The sequence below is a fragment of the Myotis daubentonii genome, chromosome 3 (assembly GCF_963259705.1).
Source record: "Myotis daubentonii chromosome 3, mMyoDau2.1, whole genome shotgun sequence".
NCBI classification, from domain to species: domain Eukaryota; kingdom Metazoa; phylum Chordata; class Mammalia; order Chiroptera; family Vespertilionidae; genus Myotis; species Myotis daubentonii.
Window position 1 is genome coordinate 98,667,775 of NC_081842.1, and position 19,966 is coordinate 98,687,740.

Consider the following 19,966-nt stretch of genomic DNA (forward strand, 5'->3'; position numbering starts at 1 on the left):
AGGTCATACACCACACCTGCAGTGCCAGCGCCCTGACCAGAGCCACCTTCTCTCTAGCCCAGCTTCCTGTCTAAGGCTGGGGGTGTTGCAGGAGGAAATGGCAGCAGGTGAAATATTAGGGTAGGACCCATGGCCACGGCCAGACACTGCACATTCTGCTCCCACAGGTCCCCCAAAGCTAATTTCCCAGGTGAGAAAACTGAGGCTCAGGGACCAATCTTCCAGCTTAAATGGTGGAACTGGGATTAGAACCAGGTCCATGTAGCACGAGAGTCATTCTGCTTCTCCTGCTGGGATGCTGGGCCTGCCATGAATGCTCAGGGTGACTTAGGCCAGCCTTGTCCCTCAGGAGCAAAGTTACTGTCACACAGGATGTCACAAATGCAACATGCAAGTGTTCAGTAAACCAGATTCAGGGCTGACAGTGTCCCAGCAAGAACATAACCCACGGCTGAAGGTGGAATCGCGTGACCCCGTGAGGAACCGGGCTCTCTCCTCTCTGGTTTCGGGGTGCATCACACCAGAACCACTGCTGCCAAGTCACTGAAGCTCAGTAGCACCTGCGTTGAGCATCTGCCCCCTGGTGGTCAATGTGTGTCATAGCAACTGGTGGAACACTTAGCATATAGCCTTTTATATATATTACTAGAGGCCCAGTGCACAAAAAATTTGTGCACTGTCGGCAGGGAGTTTCCCTCAGCCCCACTTGTGTCCTCTCACAGTGTGGGACCCCTCGGGAGATAACAACCTGCTGGCTTAGGCCCGCTCCAGGGTGGCAGAGGGCAGGCCCAATCCCTAGGTGCAGCCCCTGGTCGGGCTCAGAGCAGGGCTGATTGGGGATTTGGGGCGTGGGCCACCCCATGTCATGCACAGAGCAGGGCGGATCGGGAGGTTGCGATGCCACCCCCAGTCATGCTCACAGTAGGGCCGATTGGGGGGTTGGGGCACCTCCCCCCCCCCCGTCACACTCAAAGCAGGGTCGATGGGGAGGTTGCAGCACCACTCCCTGTCACACACAGAGCAGGGCCGATCAGGGGGTTGGGGCGCTGCCCCATGTCACGCACAGAGCAGGGCCCATCAGGGGGTTGGGGAGCTCCCCCCTGTCATGCACAGAGCAGGGCCCATCAGGGGGGTTGGGGCTCTGTACCTTGTCACGCACAGAGCAGGGCTGATCAGGGGGTTGGGGAGCTCCCCCCTGTCACGCACAGAGCAGGGCCGATCAGTGGGTTGGGGAGCTCCCCCCTGTCACACACAGAGTAGGGCCGATAGGTGAGTTGGGGCACCGCCCCCGTCACACACAGAGCCACTGGGCGATCAGGGGATTTTGGCGCTGCCCCCTGTCACGCTGCTCCAGGGGCTAGGAGGCCTTGCGGCTCCACTGATCCCAGTGCTGGGAGGCCTCGCGGCTCTGCTTGATACCAGGGCAGTGAGGCCTCGCTGCTCAGCTGATCCCGGTGCTAGGAGGCCTTACTGCTCCACTGATCCCGGTGTCAGGAGGCCTCGCAGCTCCGCTGATCCCGGTGCTGGGAGGCATATTATCCTTTTACTATATAGGATAGAGGCCTGGTCCATGGGTGGGGGCCGGCTGGTTTGCCCTGAAGGGTGTCCCGGATCAGGGTGGGGGTCCCGCTTGGGTGTCTGGCCAGCCTGGATGAAGGGATGATGTCTGTTTGCAGCTGGTCACACCCCCTTCAGGGTGGGGGTCCTCACTGGGGTGCCTGGCCAGTGTGGGTTAGGGGCTGAGGGCCGTTTTCAGGCTGGCGGGCTACTGAAGCTCCCAACCTCTCCTTTTTTCTTTTTTTTTTTTTATTCTGGGATTTATTTACCTTCTATAGCTGTCACTGGAACTGAGAGCTGGCTTTAGCTCTGAGGCTCGGCTCCAGCTCTGAGACCTCGGCTGCTGAAAGCAGCTATCTGGGTTTGTTTGGGCTCTATAATTGAAACACTGTTTCAGCTCCAGCTCCGAGGCCGGCCGGCTGAATGTAGGTTTCTGAGTTTTGTTTAGTTTCTATAATTGCAACATTGTTTCTTAGAGTAAAAGCTCAGAGGCTGGCAGCGGCAGGCGAGGAACCTTGGCTTCCTCCATCACTGGAGCAAGCAAGCCGCCTGTTTGCTTCAGCTGCCTGGCTGCTGGCCGCCATCTTGGCTGGCAGTTAATTTGCATATCTCGCTGATTAGCCAATCGGAAGGGTAGCGAAGTTATGGTTAATTACCATGTTTCTCAATTATTAGATAAGATAGCCTTTTATATATATAGATGTACTGGCTCAGATAAGTTAGAATAACCTGAAAAGTGTTTTTTTAAAATTTCTTACATTAATTACAGATATTAAATGATGATTTGAAGACCATGCAATGAATTTGGCAATAATCAATATAATCAGTATGCAGGAAAAAATAGAACATAGAATTGCACGTACATTTATAATTTCAACTCTATAAAGCAACTTTCATATACAGGTATACATGAAAAAAGACCAAAGAAAATTATGGTAACATAGTTTTAAGTATCTCTCATTAGTCTCATAATTAATAATTTGAAAGCAAAGCTTCCTAGGTGCCATCTGGTGTGGCAATATCATGAATTCTTATATTAGTGAAAATAGATCAGAGATAGCAACTTTTGCTAAACTAAAGCAAAAACAAAAACTCTAAATTTGTGGATTTGTGATTTATCCCTAGTAAGAATTCACTCCTACCACTCTTGTTTCATCTTACAATCTCTGGAAAGATATAAGGTGATTTTGTGTTTGCCATAGTGATACTGTATTTTTAGTTTTGTTTTCTTTATTTTGGAGTTCATTGATTTTGTACAAACAACTTACAACTATGGACTCATTCTTCATAGGTAAGCTATAATTATCTTGAGTGCTGGCAATATCAGTATTTATACTTTACCAAGTCAAGTCAAGAGCATAAGCTAGTAGACAGAATAATTTCTGAATACAATTTGACTTTTGCTTTTTGAATTTCTTTATTTACTGTTTGCAAAACACAAAGGCAATGGCAGAGTAAAACATAAGGTGCAGAAAATGGAGTAGCCGCTGCCCTTGAACTGTTGCTTTCTCTGAACCTGTGTCCTACCACAACTAGCATTTGACTCAGGAAAAATAGAAATTCATATCACCAATTTAATTGAAATATTTCTTCTTTTTATTACTAGAATATAAGAAAATATACAAGGTATTAAATTATGCAAGTAATTTAAAATCATTTGCATTTAACACTCAAAAGATATTAATATACAGTGGAAAGTGGGTTAACTTTAATTTTTAAAAAGTGAGATTTGCCAGTTAATATTTGATTTGGACAAATCACTTGAACTTTCAAAGTTTTAGTGCCCCAATTCCTAAATGGCATAATTTCTTTACAGGCTAAGTTATGGATTTGTGAGATATTTTTGCAAACTGATAGCAACTGTGACATACTAGAACTGATATTTTTTTAGTGTATAAATGTGAACTTTTCATATTTAAACCAGTCAGTGTTTGCTTGTTATTTTGTATTATTTTCCACTTAAAATATTTTATAGATATATTTGTATGTATTGACATTGTCTTCATGATCATTATTTTTGAGGTGAGAAAATACTAATCCAGTGATATGCCCTCATTTTTTAGGGTCTTTAAATTTTTCATTGAATGTGGGGAAAAGACAGGAAAACTTTTATAAACTCTGCTGTGACAGGGGTAGGTACACCCCTGTCACACTGCTTATGCCACCACTGTTGTCGCTCTACTGATAATAAAAAGTTGCAGTTATTCAGTGCTTCCTTTGTGCTGTACACTAGGCTAAGGACTTCTCACATATCAACAAGTTCAAATGTGACACCATCTCATTTTACAGATGAGGAAAAGGAGGGCGAGAAAAGGTATGCCCACATCATACAGATAACAAGCAACAGAACTGAGACGTAACACAACATTTTGCACTGTCCAAATGGTAGCCACTTGCCATGTGAGGCTGTTTAAATTGGAATTTAAATTGCTTAAAATGCAATAAAATTACACACCCAGGTCTTCAATCACACTAAGCCATACTCAGGTACTCAGTAGCCTTTTGAACTCTTGCTTTGTATTGGTAGCATAGATAAGGCATTTGTTCATGTTACAGAGCTTCATCTTCTAACTCCAAAGTCTATGTACTTCCTCACTTTGTTAAAAGTTATTTCTGTTCTTTTAAACTTTCTATTGTATCAACATGATAATTCATTCTAATAATCTTAATGTAAAAATATTAGAACCATAATTTGAGGTTTATCTCATGAATCCTAAAGTTAGTTTTGATTCATAAATGGACTGCCCTCTTTCTTTGAGTAAATTTAAACATTTCATCAGTATTTTATTCTAATCTGTGACAACACCAAAATGTTTCATTTTTTTTTCTATCAAAAATGTGAAATTGCTTAATTGAATGCATTTAGCTCTGATTTGCATATTCTTTTTTTACAGACAAGTTTAGTGGTAATGACAATTCATATATGGCTAGCTTTCTGCAATTAGCAAAGCACTTTCACATCTACTAGTCCATTTAAATCTTCATAGCTATCCTCTGAGATGGTTAGAACAAGTATTACTATTCTCAAATATTATTATACTAGAGGTCCGGTGCATGAAATTCGTGCATGGGGGGAGGTCCCTCAGCCTGGCCTGCACCCTCTCCAATCTGGGACCCCTTGGGGGAATGTCCAACTGCCAGTTTAGGCCTGATGCCACAAGGCCCAATCCCTCTCACAATCTGGGACTGCTGGCTCCTAACTGCTCACCTGTCTGCCTGTCTGATTGCCCCTAACTACTCTGCCTGCCTGCCTGATTTCCCCTAACTGCTCTCCCCTGCTGGTCTGATTGCCCCTAACTGTCTCTGCCTTGGCCCCCACCACCGTGGCTTTTTCCAGAAGGATGACTGGAAGATGTCTGGTTCACCTGGTCTAATTAGCATATTACCCTTTTATTAGTATAGATTAGTCACTCAGACAGCCATAACAAAATATCATAAATTTATGTGGCTTAAACAATAGACATGTGTTTTTCTCACAGTTCTGGAGGCTGGAATATGGGGTGAAGGTACCAGCATGGCATCATCACATACACCAGAAAGTGGCGAATCAATTGCCAGTCAGGTCACATGCCCAGGTTGCAGATTCAATACCCAGTCCAGTGAGTGCAGGAAACAATAGAACAATGTTTCTCTCTCCCTTCGTCTCTTTGAGATCAATTAAAATGAATGATAAGTAAATAATGTTCTCTAAGTATAGTTTTAACAGGAAAGACATTAGTGATCTATGAAGTGAAAAACTCTTAATAACACATAGATACAACATGACCCCACTTTAAAAAAAAATATTGATTTCAGAGAAAGGAAGAAGGAGATATAGGTAGAAATATCAATGATGAGAATCATTGATCAGCTGCCTCCTGCATGCCCCTACTGAGGATCAAGCCTGAAATTTGACCAGGAATCATATCATGACCTCCTGGTTCATAGATTGATGCTCAACCACTGAGCCCCACCAGCCGGGCCCCATTTTTATCAATACCAGGCACATGAGGTATTGGCAAGATCTCACTCCTAGACCAAAGTCTGAAGTTGCCCAAACTCCTTTGCAGCTAGGTTTCTGGATATGAATTCCTTTCTGCCGACTGGATGCGCTTGCACAATATTTGGAGGCAGAAGTGAGGCAGAGGCATCTTCCCGCAGTTTGGGCTGTTTGCTGCTGGTGATCATGTTTGCAGAGATGTGGAGGTTTTCTGCAGCGCAATCCAGGCTGTGCACAAACAGGTGTGGCAGAGGCAGTGCCCAGTGACCTGTTTTGTGGGAGCTGGAGGGCACTTGCAGGGGCAGCAGTTCCCTGATCCCTGGGTCACAGCTGTGCCAGAGTGTCCTGGAATTCAGTTGTGGCTGAGGGAGCAGCTCCTCCTGCTGGGCAGGGAGTCTTTCCTGGGGGCCCAGCCTAATACCCACTCCTCCAGCTTTCCATGATTTCCCAAGCACCATTCCCTGTGCTAAATTCTCTTCTGCCTAAAATAGCAAAGATATAAAAACATTTTGGATCCTCTACTTTCAACAAAAACAATGCTGCACAGGGTCAGGTCTGAGAAGTGGGTGAGGTGTTGCGGAAGGCTCCCTTCTTTGAGTCGCAGCTTCCTCTTCTGTAGAACTGAGACCAAAGATGTTCTGTTCATAGTTACTGAATACCATGGCAGCTGTGTTTCCCAATGATGGCCACAGCATTTCCTATCCCTCCTGTAACCTTGCTACTTTCTGCTAAGGTCCTCTCTCTCGAAGTGGGGCTGACCTCTGAATTCCAAGGCCAAGGCCGAAAAGGCACGGGGCCGCAGCCCCACTCACCCCACGAGGATTTCCAGCTCCGCCCCGCCCACAACACTAGGGCTCTGTCTGGCACCGGGCCTTGCCCTCCTGGCTTGCTTCCCTTCATGTCTGCGGCCCAGTGCCTCGCTGCACATTATGACCCACCTGCTGGTGCTGCTGGGCCCAGCAGGCGGAGTAAGAACCCATGTCGGTCCGCGCACCTCCTGGCTCCTGTGTGCTGCTGCCCCCTGCGCCTCACGGCCCCTATTCCTGCGCTGTTCCGACCGGGGCCAGATGTCCAGGTGCTGTGCATGGCCCGCGGGGACTGCTGTGGCCACCAGGAAAGCCTCCCCACCCCACCCCCAACTCCAGCACCTGATCCCAGGTCCACTTCCGCCAAAGGAGAGCTTGGCCTGCGCAGCTGCTTGAGACAGACTGAGCAGCTCCAAGGTCCCCGGACCCCAGATGTCTGCGGCCAAGGCGGTGGGCCGGCTGGCCCCGCCCTCTTCGGGGTGTTGGGGCGATCCGGCCCGGATCAGGCCAGTTCACTGGCCACAGTAGGTGTCATAGCAACCGGTCGTTAGGTCGTTATGGTCCTGATGGCATTATGGTCTCTGGCTTTATATATATTTACAGATTTAAAACAAACAAACAAAAAACACCGGAGGCTTTGAGAATTTTAGGAACTTGCCCAAAGGCATATGACAGATGGTAGAACTGATAATAGACCCTACTCCTCTTTTCTTCCTTTATTTTTGTAAACTGCCCAATGCAAACCAGGAAAAAATAAATGACACAGAACTAGCATCGTTAAACTGTATTGGGATGAGTTAAGGGGGTGTGGATGCTAAATATGCAAATATCAAAGGACTGTAAATATATGGAATATTGACTTATTCATTGGAGTGTTTCTAAATTTAACAAGACTACCAAACATAAACCACTCCATAACTGATTAATTCTAATCAGTTATAAAGAAGTGCTCTGTTACAAATTTAATTAATGCCTGGAAATAATATTCACGTATTCTTATAATCAATAGAACACATTTGACAGAATTTTATAAAAATCCAAATGCAATAAAACCCATTCATTCTTTTTTCATACTTATCAGGAGGGGCCTCTGCTTTGACTTTAGCCAATCTCAACAGATAAAGTAGAAAAGATTAAATAATTCTAAGCAGAGGCATTATTGGCTTATATTTTTCTTCCCTGGACTATCTGAAACACTCCTGCCAAGTTTTAAACTCCAGCTTCTAATCCACCAACACTGGCATTAACAAATTTCACACTAGCAACCTAAGAGGAAAGGGGACTGGAAGGATGGAGTAAAAATGCACAGTTGCTGGCTTCATTCCTTTGATTTCTTGTTTTTCTCAGTTTGAATGCACAAAACTAATAATCATTGCATGATAAATGAAGAACAAATTGAAGTATGACCCCAGCTTGTGAAAATCTTTGGTTCAGAAAACTTGGAACATGACACATCCAGCTTTACAAATTGTTGCATCCAAAATATAGTTATTCTGGAAACCAGTTTCCACTAATCAGGCAATTTTGTAAAATTGTCTTCTGTATATTTGTAACTTTTACAATTTTTAAACTAATATTTAGAATTTTAAAGCTTAATAAGGACAAATTTTATTAAACAATTTTTAATTCTTTGTTTATTTAAAAACATCTATTCCATTTCACCTAAATTGCCTAGGTCAGGGGAAAACTATTGAGATAATAGAATTGGCAAAAGTGTTTTCCCATTCCTATAATCTCAATATGGAAATTTGATATTGCCTAGGACAGAACATCAGCTTGAGTTATGTTTTTGGATTAGCCTACCAACAATATAGTTGGGAAGTTTTCTAGTTTCTCTGATTTCATTAAGACTGGGAAATTTTTACCCACATGTTATTTTAATAGAAAGAATTCCAAGATGAAGGAAACTCAACCGTATTGATTTATAAATTATGAAAAACCAAACATCTTTTTGAATCCAAAACTGTCAAATATGCTGGTATGATACAAGCATTTCTTCTGTGTGACACAAAACAATGATCAAATATCAAGTTGGCTTTGTTTCACTTATGAAAATTTCTCTCATAACTTTTCTTTTGGGTAAATGTTTTGTTATTGTTATCTTTATTTTTTACATATTTTAAATTTTTAAAAGTATAGCATTCCACTTCTCGCCTCTGTACATCTACTTCACTACCCACAATCCTTATTTAATCCCTGAACTCTTAAGTTAAGTAGGACCCTTAACAATGTGGCAAGCTCAGTCAGTTGGTCATTTGAAAGGAATACATTTTATCTCATTTTAATATTCTGAATCAGTGCATCATATAAATTCATTCTGAATAATGCATGTCTCCTACTTTAATTACTTGTTTAATTACTTGTTTCAAAGCCTAGAGCAACTGCTGTTGCTTCCATGGTTAGAAAATTGCTTCCAGTTGCAGAAATATATTTCCTGTTGTTTCTTCCGGCAGTGATTGCAGACCGACCGCCCCCAGTCATTCGACAAGGTCCTGTGAATCAGACAGTAGCAGTGGATGGTACCTTAGTGCTCAGCTGTGTGGCCACAGGCAGTCCAGTGCCCACAATTCTGTGGAGAAAAGATGGGGTTCTTGTTTCAACCCAAGATTCTCGAATTAAACAGCTCGAGACTGGAGTTCTGCAGATCCGATATGCAAAGGTAACTTGAAATGTCACCCTGGGTTTCCCATTTTGTTTCACTTTGTTTTTGCCTCCAGCAACTAGTGTTGAAGTCTCAAGTTTTAGAGTTAATGAAATGCCAAATAACAGTATTAATGTACTTTAAATTAGATGCTTTATTCTTTCAGACATTCCACTGTGTGTATTTAAGATGATTGGACTCATAATTTAGCCCATGGCAAGTAATTTAAGGTTTTAGAAGGAGGAGGAAAAATACTTTTGAGACCTATTGAGGAAAATAGATGAGAATTTGTGGGAGAAAAATACTCTCTAAGTCATGGTATGAAGCATTCATTCCATAAAGCATTTTTTTAAAAATATATTTTATTGATTTTTTATAGAGAGGAAGGGAGAAGGATAGAGAGTTAGAAACATCGATGGGAGAGAAACATCAATCAGCTGCCTCCTGCACACCTCCTATGGGGATGTGCCCGCAACCAAGGTACATGCCCTTGGCCGGAATCGAACCCGGAACCTTTCAGTCGGCAGGCCGACGCTCTATCCACTGAGCCAAACTGGCAAGGGCATAAAGCATTTTTTCACAGATACTTTCCAGTACCAGTTTACATGCAACGTACTTGAACAGTTCTCCTGTTGTGAGTATTTGGTTCAGCATTTTGCAATTACAGAATGCTATATATGCAAACAGAAACAATGTGTACATTTAAATCAGAATGCTAAATGGTGGAAAGCCCACAGGTCTGTGGGAACAATTTGAGGATTCACCTTCCCAGGGCATTACACCCGTACCTGTTCTTTCAGGTTTTGCTTTTTCTTTTAGGTCAAGTTCAGACAAGCTCGTGAGGCATATGAAAGATTAGCCTAGTCAGCAATAAACATAAATTTCAATTGCTTTATTGCCTACTGTGGGTGGCTTCTTTGGAGTTTTAGACCTGCATTAACAGTTCATTTTATGTGCTCCAAAAGTGAATATGTTGTACTTCTTTGTGTAAAATATTGTGACTTTGTTATTGTAATCGCCAGAGCAAGATGACAAAATTCTTGCTTTATCAAACATTACCTGAAGATAAGGTAATTACAATAAGCAGAGGCATGTGTGTGCATCATGCTGTTGAGAAATTTAAAGTAGATCATGTGAGCTGTATTCCAGCATTCAGTCTTCAGAAGGGAGAGAGAGTATTCATTCAGGTAGGGTTTGGCTTCACACTTATTAAACTGCCTTAAATTATAGGTTTTTAAAATGTGGGAAAGGAGTAAATAAGAACAATTCATTTTATATCCTTCCTTTTTTCATAAATATCTGTTTATCTCAGGTATCAATATAATTGTAACTCTGATTAAATATGAAATAATAGTAATTGACTAAATTTCATCAGCCTCATTATGTGACTTACTAAATATCTATACTAATAAAAGGGCAATATGCTAATTAGACCAGACATCTTCCAGACGTCCTCCGGACAAAGCCACGGTGGCGAGTGCTGAGGCAGACGCAGTTAGGGGCAATCAGGTCGGCAGGGGAGAGCAATTAGGGGTGATCAGGCCGGCAGGGGAGAGCAGTTAGGGTGATCAGGCCGGCAGGGGAGAGTAGTTAAGGGGTGATCAGGCCTGCAGGGGAAGGCAGCTAGGGGGCGATCAGGCCAGCAGGGAGCAGTTAGGGGCATCAGGCCAGCAGGCAGAGGCAGTTAGAGGCGATCAAGCAGGCAGGCACGCGGGCGGTTAGGAGCCAGTGGTCCTGGATTGTGAGTGGGATGTCCGACTGCCAGTTTAGGCCCAATCCCACAGGGTTCAGGCCTAAACCAGCACTTGGAAATACCCCAAGGTGTCCCGAATTGGAGAGGATGCAGCCCAGGCTGAGGTATCTCCCCCCCCCCCCCCGCCCCGTGCACGAATTTCATGCACTGGGCCTCTAGTCTATAATAATGAAGGCATAATATGCTAATTAGACCAGATGTCCTTCCGGATGTACTTCCAGACCTTCCAGATGAAGCCAGGGCTGTGAGGGAAGCCCAGATGCCGGGTGCCAGAGGGAAGCCGGTGCCAGCACCCAGGGGGAGGAAGGCCTGCCTACTCTTGCACAAATTTCATGATCGGGCCTCTAGTAAAGATATGATTTAGTAATCAAGATTAACCCTTTGAATTATTTATTGTCACTGTAAAAAATATTAACTTACTTTTTATTATATAACCAGAATAACTATATAAAATATGTTATGTCTGCAATATTTTCCTTCACATTCAATAAAAATATACTCAAGTAAGAGGTAGCTTTTGGTTAGTGAATTTTAATGCAGTGATCCATATTCATGGGCCATATACAAACCCTATAATTGCTTTTCCAGCCCACTGAGCTCTTGATTGTTCCAAATATGTATTTTCATCTGTCTTCTCAGCTGGGTGACACTGGTCGGTACACCTGCATTGCAACCACCCCCAGTGGTGAAGCAACATGGAGTGCTTACATTGAAGTCCAAGGTAAATTAGATACTATTTTACCTTAAAATAAAGCTTCAGATGCAGTTCTTTACTAATTGGTAAATAGATAAAGTAGATGTCCTGATGCCTGGGTGGGTGGGTAGGTTATCTACATTTGTTTATGTACTTATCTGTACATGTGCAAACATCTTTTGTCTTTTTCCGCTTTGTTAGAATTTGGAGTTCCAGTTCAGCCTCCAAGACCCACTGACCCAAATTTAATCCCTAGTGCCCCCTCCAAACCTGAAGTTATAGATGTCAGCAGAAATACAGTAACATTGTCATGGCAACCAAACTTGAATTCAGGTGCAACTCCAACATCTTATATTCTAGAAGCCTTCAGGTAGAGTGAAATATGATGTTTCTTGGTTGTTCTTTCTTGTGAGTTACTAATAAATATGTAAGTTCTAACTCATGTCTCTCTCCTTAGCCATGCATCTGGTAGCAGTTGGCAGACTGTAGCAGAGAATGTGAAAACAGAAACATTTGCAATTAAAGGACTCAAACCTAATGCAATTTACCTTTTCCTTGTGAGGGCAGCTAATGCATATGGAATTAGTGATCCAAGCCAGATATCAGACCCAGTGAAAACACAAGGTACGTGTTGATTTACTCAACCTGTGACACCTACTTTTCTTTAGATGTTATGATAATACAGGCACATCATTTGTACTACATGCCAGGACTGGGCATTTAACATCGTTCTGTTGTCCATGTTGCTCAATTAACTTTTAACACACAAACACAATATCTGCAAACTATTATTTTCTGGACAAAGCACTTCAAAATAAAATTAATAACAGAAATGTTCCTGATCTTATAAATTACAAATCTAATGAGACAAAAATATTATATTCAATTCACAAAATTGAGTAAAAAATGTTATATGTGAATATAAAATATTAATCTTATAATACTTGTATTTAAAATTGAGTAAATTTTACAAGTGATCCTTTCTGCAAATGATGCAAATTTAAGAGATATTTGAAAGATAAGCTTAAATGATTTTTTGTTTGTTTGTTTGTATTTCCCTTTATTTTTTTTTCCATCACCATTTATCCCCTCTATGCCCCCTTCTACCTCCAACCCCACCAACACCCCCAACTACCACACTGCTGTCCATGTCCATGAAATTTTTCTTTTTTTAAATTTTTTTCCTCAATCCCTTTACAGCCCCCCTGAAAGTTGTCTGCCTTCTCTCTATGATTCTGCCTCTATTTTTCTTGTCAGTTCAGTTTGTTCATCAGATTCCAAATATGAGTAAAGTCATATGGTATTTGTCTTTCTCTGACTGGCTTATTTCACTTAGCATAATATTCTCAGGTCCATCCATGCAGTCACAAATGGTAAAATTTTCTTCCTTTGTATGGTCAAGTAGTATTCCATTGTGTAAATGTACCACAGCTTTCTGGACACACTGTTGTTATTGTCTCCTATGAATAGAAATTATTTTTAGTTTTCAATGGTCACATTATCTCCTAGTCCCCTTCTTGCTCACCTTATTATTTTAATACTTTAATAAGAGTAAATTTATGCATTAATAAAAGAGATGAATGTAAATCATTCTGTACCTTTTTTAGAACATACTATCATTGCAATTAAAATATGGTTGCTCTTATATTAACAAAGAAGGATACTTTTAGATTATAGTGACTAGAAATGCAAAATTCTTTTATCAACATTCAGAGGAATCATAATGCCTCTATAACTTATTTATAGTGATAGAAACAAGCGGTACACAAAATTACTGAAACAATTCAACTGCTTTTTTTCCTGGTTTGGGAGAGGGTCTGCCAGCATGCTGCATGTTTGCTCCTCTCCACTGAGTATATAAACTATCTTTTTGGAAGGACTTTTTGTTTCAGAATTCAAAGTGAAAGCAAACCAAGTTGTAGAACATGCCCACGTCTGCCTCTTGCTGTGTGAATTCAACACAACCAGATGCCTATATTTGCTATCATGAGTCACCTCAACAAGAGCTTTCATATTCTCAGAGCCGCCTAAAGGCATTTTGAGGTTTTCAGTGTTAGATGTGCAGTTGTAAAGCATGTAGAAACTATGCAGCTGTACAGTGAGTTCCTAGTCCTGACCCCAGTACAGTGGTCTCTACCTAACAAACCCAAGTGGAGTTTTGATTGACAATGAATGCATATGAATAATTGTGTAATACATTATCTTTATTTGTAAGTGAGTATATAGTTAACATTTATCCGAATATGTTTTTTTAAATGTTAATCAACATACCTTTGTACATGAATAGCTATGTCAAGAGGTGGACTAGACATAGCAAAACAGGCATATAATTTTGAAATCAAAGAACTTTTAGTCTCAGCTCTTTAACCTACCAGCTACATGGCCCTGTGCAAGTTAGTCCTGACCTTCAGTTTCCTCTCCTATATAATAAGGCTAAAAATACCTACGCCACAGGATTGAACAAGGATTAAATCCACGAATCAATGTATGATTTATACAAAACTCAGACTTTTATTTTATTTTGCTGTTAGACTTTGTAATTGGATTTGTATTTCTTTCACTGTATGGACTAAAAAGAAAATAAGTTCATAAAATATACAAATATCATAAAAATGAGAAAGCTAGCTAGTGTGCTGAATTAGAGAATCAGAGTTAAATATATGTTGGCAGACTTAAATGATGGGCCAGCACTAACAAGATGGAAATCAGTGGAGCAAATTTAAAAGTCTGGTGCTTGACTCTAGATTTTAAAAATTAGCTGTGAAAGGGCAGGCTGAGGACTTGGAACTTAAAGGGAGTTCTTGTGAGTATGTGAGAGGGTGGCGGGGGACAGGCCAACTTCAGTGTTTGAAGTCAATTAAAACACCTATCTGAGCCAACTGAGTGATGTAGTCGCCAAATGAATAAATGTAGTCTTAGCTGGCATTAGCAGAATTATGTCTGGATCAAGTAATCTCCCCTTTCAGTCTGAGCAGGTCAGATCACGAATGGAGTAAGTGTTCCTTTCTGAGCACCACATTTTCAGGTAGACTTTTAAGAGGAGGACAGAGGATTGTTGGTGGGTCTGCATGAAGGGTAAAAATCACATTTGAAAAGAAATCAAGCATCCTAGATTAACCCTCAAGATTATAAAGTTAGAGAAGGCATGATTTTTTTCATTACATTTAAAAAGATTATCATGTGAAAAAGATATGCTTATTCTAACTTCAGACAACAAAACAGGACCAATGAGTTGGGAGTAAAATTGGGAAAGATTTCATTGTGTAAATCTCAGACTGCTTTTGATATACATTGAAGCCCAGCTGAGGGCCACACTAATATTTTCTATAGCAGGAATCTGGGGAAGAACAAGGAAAACTATAACTGGGGGTGCAGAACATGTAAGCAGGAAGGTAAGAGCCAAGGTTACAGTGAATTCAGAAAAGACGTTGGAAATTGATTCATAGGAACAACCATAATTTCTGTAACCATTTCTGCAAAAATGTTATTCCCATGAATGAGCTGGGTCAAAAGTAAGAGCTGCAAAAAGAGAGGGCACGCTTTCCAGTTAGGAGTCAGGTAGACCTTTGTCACAGTTGGAGTTACAGCCACATCACAGGATAATCAAAATGTCTTCCCAAAGACAAAATTTGATAATGCAAGGAAGATGAGTGGTGGTGGTCATTGTTCCGGTGAAGGTAGTTGTTGCCACTGTTTCTGCTATTCTTCATTCATCTGCACATCCTGTCCACACAGTATTTGTGACCCTTATTTTGTAAGGAGTATGTACACAAACACCAAATGTGCAGAATGGGTAAGGTAGAGATGGTAAGAGACCTTAACTACACATGACGAAGTGGGCCTGAATACTCTCCCCTCAGAGAGTGTGTATGTTCCCATTTGGGGGGAAGGAGTTGGATAGAATCACATTGGAGATTTCCTCCAACTGTAATTCTGAATATTGGGAAGGACCATTTACAATATATTTATTCCAGGTGGCAGAGGAGAACAAGAACAATAAAGGACCAATTTGTGAACTTCTCAATATTACCTTATTAGGGACTATTTTCCATTTTTTTCTCTATTAGGAAATTTTCTAAAATAATATTCTAAACTGCTGTTGTCAAAATGGTTACACTAGGCCAAGGAATTTAGTTATTTCCAAGAAGGTATTAATTGGCAAGTTTATTTCAAACTAGAGAAATTGAAGATTGCAATTAAATCACAGTATTTAAACCCTTTAAAAAGGATTTATGTACCTGTTTAAAGAAACTTCCTAAAAGGCAGAAGGAACCCTGAAGATGGAGCTTACGTATGGGAGAATATGTTCAGATGTTGAAATAATACCGTCTTTCCCATACACTAAATCATTTTAACTCAACCAGTGTTTATGAGCACACTCTGTATGTAGAGATCCCTGCTCTCAAAGAAAGGACTTTGCATGCCTTACCAAATGCAGTCCTCAGAAGCGGCTCATCAACATCACCTTAATGTGTGAAGAAGATACGTGAAGTCCAAAAATCTTCGCAGTGGTAGGTAGCTGTAAAGTTGTTGAGTTGGGATGCAAGCCCAAGTAATTTAGTCTTACCCTGGAGACCGGAGAGAGCTGACATTGCAGGAGCAAATGAGACAGTAGAGAATGAAATATGCCTGAGATGGAAAGCTGACAACCAAGTGCTTTCTGTCTACAGGCTGTGATCACAGGGAGCCTGAGGACCAGTATTAGCCAAAGGTATTCTAAGGTAGGATAAAGTATGAAAAACAAACATCATCTCAGTTATTTTTCTAAATTTATAGTCCCAGTAAATTTGCTGCTATGAACATAGGGTACACATATTATTTCTGATTGGTGTTTTGGGCCTCTTAAGATATATTCCTTGAAGTGGAATCATGGGGTCAAATGGGAGTTTCATTTTTTAATTTTTTGAGGAAACTCCATACTGTTTACCATGGTGGGCAGGACCATTTATTTAGGGTATTATTTATCAGAGTGTTGGACGGCGCTTGGTCGGTCTTCTCTCCCATCTGCCTGTCTTCCCTGGACTCCATCAAAGATACTCACCAGCCTCGTTTTCCATTCATGTTTTTGCCATCTATACAATAAGCTCTTTGAAAGTATTTAATCTTTCAGAAAACTAAAATGCTTGTGTCTGTTGTTTGTGGATGGCAAATAATCTAGAATATATGTGCCACATACAATATTCTCTGGAGAATTCTGGATGCAAAACACAATTTTATTTTCTCCTCTTTTCACCAGTGTTCTCTTTAGCTATTATAAACTAAGCAAAACATCTATATTTAGAACATCTCTATAGAAATGGCTATTTTTATTTAATAATAACTTTACTAAATTTAACAAAATCTTTTCTTCAAGCCATTTTGCTCAGTTAATACTTGACAAAGGAGGCAAGAGCATGCAATGGACTCAAGACAGTCTCTTTAATAAACGGTGTTGGGAAGATGGGACAGATAAATGCAAAAAAATGAAACTAGATCACAACCTTATACCATATGCAAGAGTAAACTCAAAATGGATAAAAGATTTAAACTGTAAGACGTGAAACCATAAAAATCTTAGGAGAAACCATAGGCATCAAAATCTCAGACATCTCACATAGCAATACGTTTATGGATACATTTCCCAGGGCAAAGGAAACAAAAGAGAAAATAGATAAATAAGACTAAATCAAAATAAAAAACTTCACAACAAAAGAAATCATCAACAAAATGACAAGAAAGCCCACTGCATGAGAAAACATATTTGCTAACGATACATCCAATAAGAGATTAATTTCCAAAATATACAGGGAACTCATACAACTTAACAAAAGGGAGACTAACCACCCAATTAAAAATGGGCAAAGGACCTAAGTAGACACTTCTCCTCTCCAAAGGGGACAGACAGACCGAAGGTCAAGAGACACATGAAAAAACGCTCGGTCACTAATAATCTGAGAGATGCAAATTAAAAGGACACTGAGGTACCACGTCACACCTGTCAGATGGCTATAATCAACAAATCAACCAAGGACAAGTGCTGGCGAGGATGTGGAGAAAAGGGAACCCTAGTTCACTGCTGGTGGGAATGCAGACTGGTGCAGCCACTGTGGAAAACAATATAGAGTTTCCTCAAAAAATTAAAAATGGAACTCCCATTTGATCCAGTGATCCCACTTCTAGAAATATATTCTAAGAAACCAGAAACACCAATCAGGAAGAGTACATGCACCCCTATGTTCATAGCAGCATAATTTACAATAACTAAGATTTGGAAACAGCCCAAGTGCCCTTCAGCAGATGAGTGGATAGAAAGACAGTGGTACATTTACACAATGGAATATTATGCAGCAATAAAAAAAGAAAGAAAAAACCTCTTACCATTTGCAACAGCATGGATGGACCTGGGCAGTATTATGCTTAGGGAAATAAGCCAGTCAGAGAGATACAAGTATCACATGATCTCACTCATATGTGGAATCTAATTCACAAAATAGATCCAGAGACATAGAAGCATGGAACAGACTGTTGAACCTCAGAGGGAAGGCAGGGGAGGGTTGGTGGGTAGGAAGAGATCAACCAAAGAACCTATATGCATATATGCATAAACCATGGACACTGACAATAGGGTGGTGAAGGCCTGGGATGGGGAGGGAGGAGGTGGGCTAGAAGAGGTCAATGGGGGGAAAAAGGGACATATGTTAATACTTTCAACAATAAAGATTAAAAAAGCAACAATCCTTTCTTCTTGGGAAAAAATGCAACATAAATGAACACTATTTTTTTACTCTGTTCTCGGTCTCCTTTCTAAAATGTTGGTGTACTTCAGATTAAAAACTTATTGTTAAACCTTCTTTGCAGTGGCACTATAATTAAACTAAACCAAACTATCATCAATGAAATATAAGTACCTTTTTTCATCAGATTTGCGCTACTCTACTCTATTCTACCCTATTCTGTTCTACCCTTTTCTATTCTATTCTGTCCTGCCCCATCCTACCCTATCCTATCCTATCCTATCCTATCCTATCCTATCCTATCCTATCCTATCCTATCTTATCCTACCCTATCTTATCCTACCCTATCCTATCCTATCCTATCCTATCCTATCCTATCCTATCTTATCCTACCCTATCCTATCCTATCCTATCCTATCCTATCCTATCCTATCCTATCATCCTATCCTATCCTATTTTATCCTATCCTATCCTATCCTATCCTATCCTACCCTATCCTATCCTATCTTATCCTACCCTATCCTATCCTACCCTATCCTATCCTATCCTATCCTACCCTATCCTATCCTGCCCCATCCTATCCTATCCTGCCCCATCCTATCCTATCCTATCCTATCCTATCCTATCCTATCCTATCCTATCCTATCCTGTTTTACTGGTGGCTTCTGTATTCTCCCATCATAGCCACTAACTTAATCACCTAATTTGGGAGACATCCAGGTTCTTCTTACAAGATGTAAGGTGTCTGACTTCTTTTTTGTGCTTGCTTTCACTTATTATCTCCATTCTTTACATTACCCACCCATAGTTGCAATTTCAGGCTCTTTCTTTCATAGTTAGGGTCACTACAGAAGTTTATAACAAACTAAGTGGAGATTGCACTAACTAGGCTGCTCAATTTCAGAGAAAACAAGCATTACCTGGTAAGAGGAGCTCTGAAATATTGTTGCTTGCCACTATTATTTTTGCCTACCTATATCTATATCTATATCATCTATATCTATATCTATATCTATATCTATATCTATATCTATATCTATATCTATATCTATATCTATATCTATATCTATATCTATCTACATCTACATGTACATCATCTGTATACCTCCCTATCCTCCTAATAAAAAGGTCAGGTCACTTTTTTCCTATTTTATTCTGTATCACAGGTTGGCTTCCCAGTCACAATGATTCTTCTTTTCTAAGAGTTGAAATGAATGAGAGGATCGTTTTGCCGAGTTTTCCCTCAAGTCAGTAACATTGTGTAAGATCTGACACAGTATTCTTGGGTTTTTGCAGATGTTCCCCCAACAAGTCAGGGGGTGGATCACAAGCAGGTCCAGAGGGAACTGGGAGATGTTGTACTGCACCTCCACAACCCAACCATTCTCTCTTCCTCTTCAATCGAAGTTCACTGGACAGTGAGTCATTGTTGTTGTTTGATCATGGTTTTAATATGCAGGTGACCTCTGGGAAATTATTATGTGAAAAAAAATGCAACATATATATATATATATTTATATCTGTTGCTATCTGTTGCTCACTCCACCAATAACTTTATAATGTAATCTTTTTATGATGGTATCTGTAGACTGGCTTTAAACAGAGAAAAGTTTATTTTTGTGTGTATTATCTATTATGCTGCAATAATGGACTTTACCAGTCTTAGAGGGCAGACACAGAGTATTAATCATGAAGATAAAACTTGTGATAGGATGATCACATTTTTTAACTTTTAAGTAGTTCTACATTAAGCATTAATTAGGCTTTAAAAATTAGAAAGTGGATAAACACGTTTTTCCTCATCCCCCCGAACACCGAGAGAC

At 40.6% G+C, this 19,966-nt stretch overlaps 1 protein-coding gene across 1 annotated transcript in view; it reads left to right on the forward strand.

Moving 5' to 3' along the window:
- Window positions 1-19,966, forward strand: part of ROBO1 (roundabout guidance receptor 1) — a 455,516-nt gene that overhangs the window by 370,078 nt on the left and 65,472 nt on the right. The window contains exons 9-13 of the mRNA XM_059688081.1: window positions 8,796-9,001; window positions 11,376-11,457; window positions 11,632-11,800; window positions 11,888-12,054; window positions 19,440-19,561. Coding sequence (XP_059544064.1) covers window positions 8,796-9,001; window positions 11,376-11,457; window positions 11,632-11,800; window positions 11,888-12,054; window positions 19,440-19,561 — 746 coding nt within the window. The remainder of the gene's footprint in view (window positions 1-8,795; window positions 9,002-11,375; window positions 11,458-11,631; window positions 11,801-11,887; window positions 12,055-19,439; window positions 19,562-19,966) is intronic.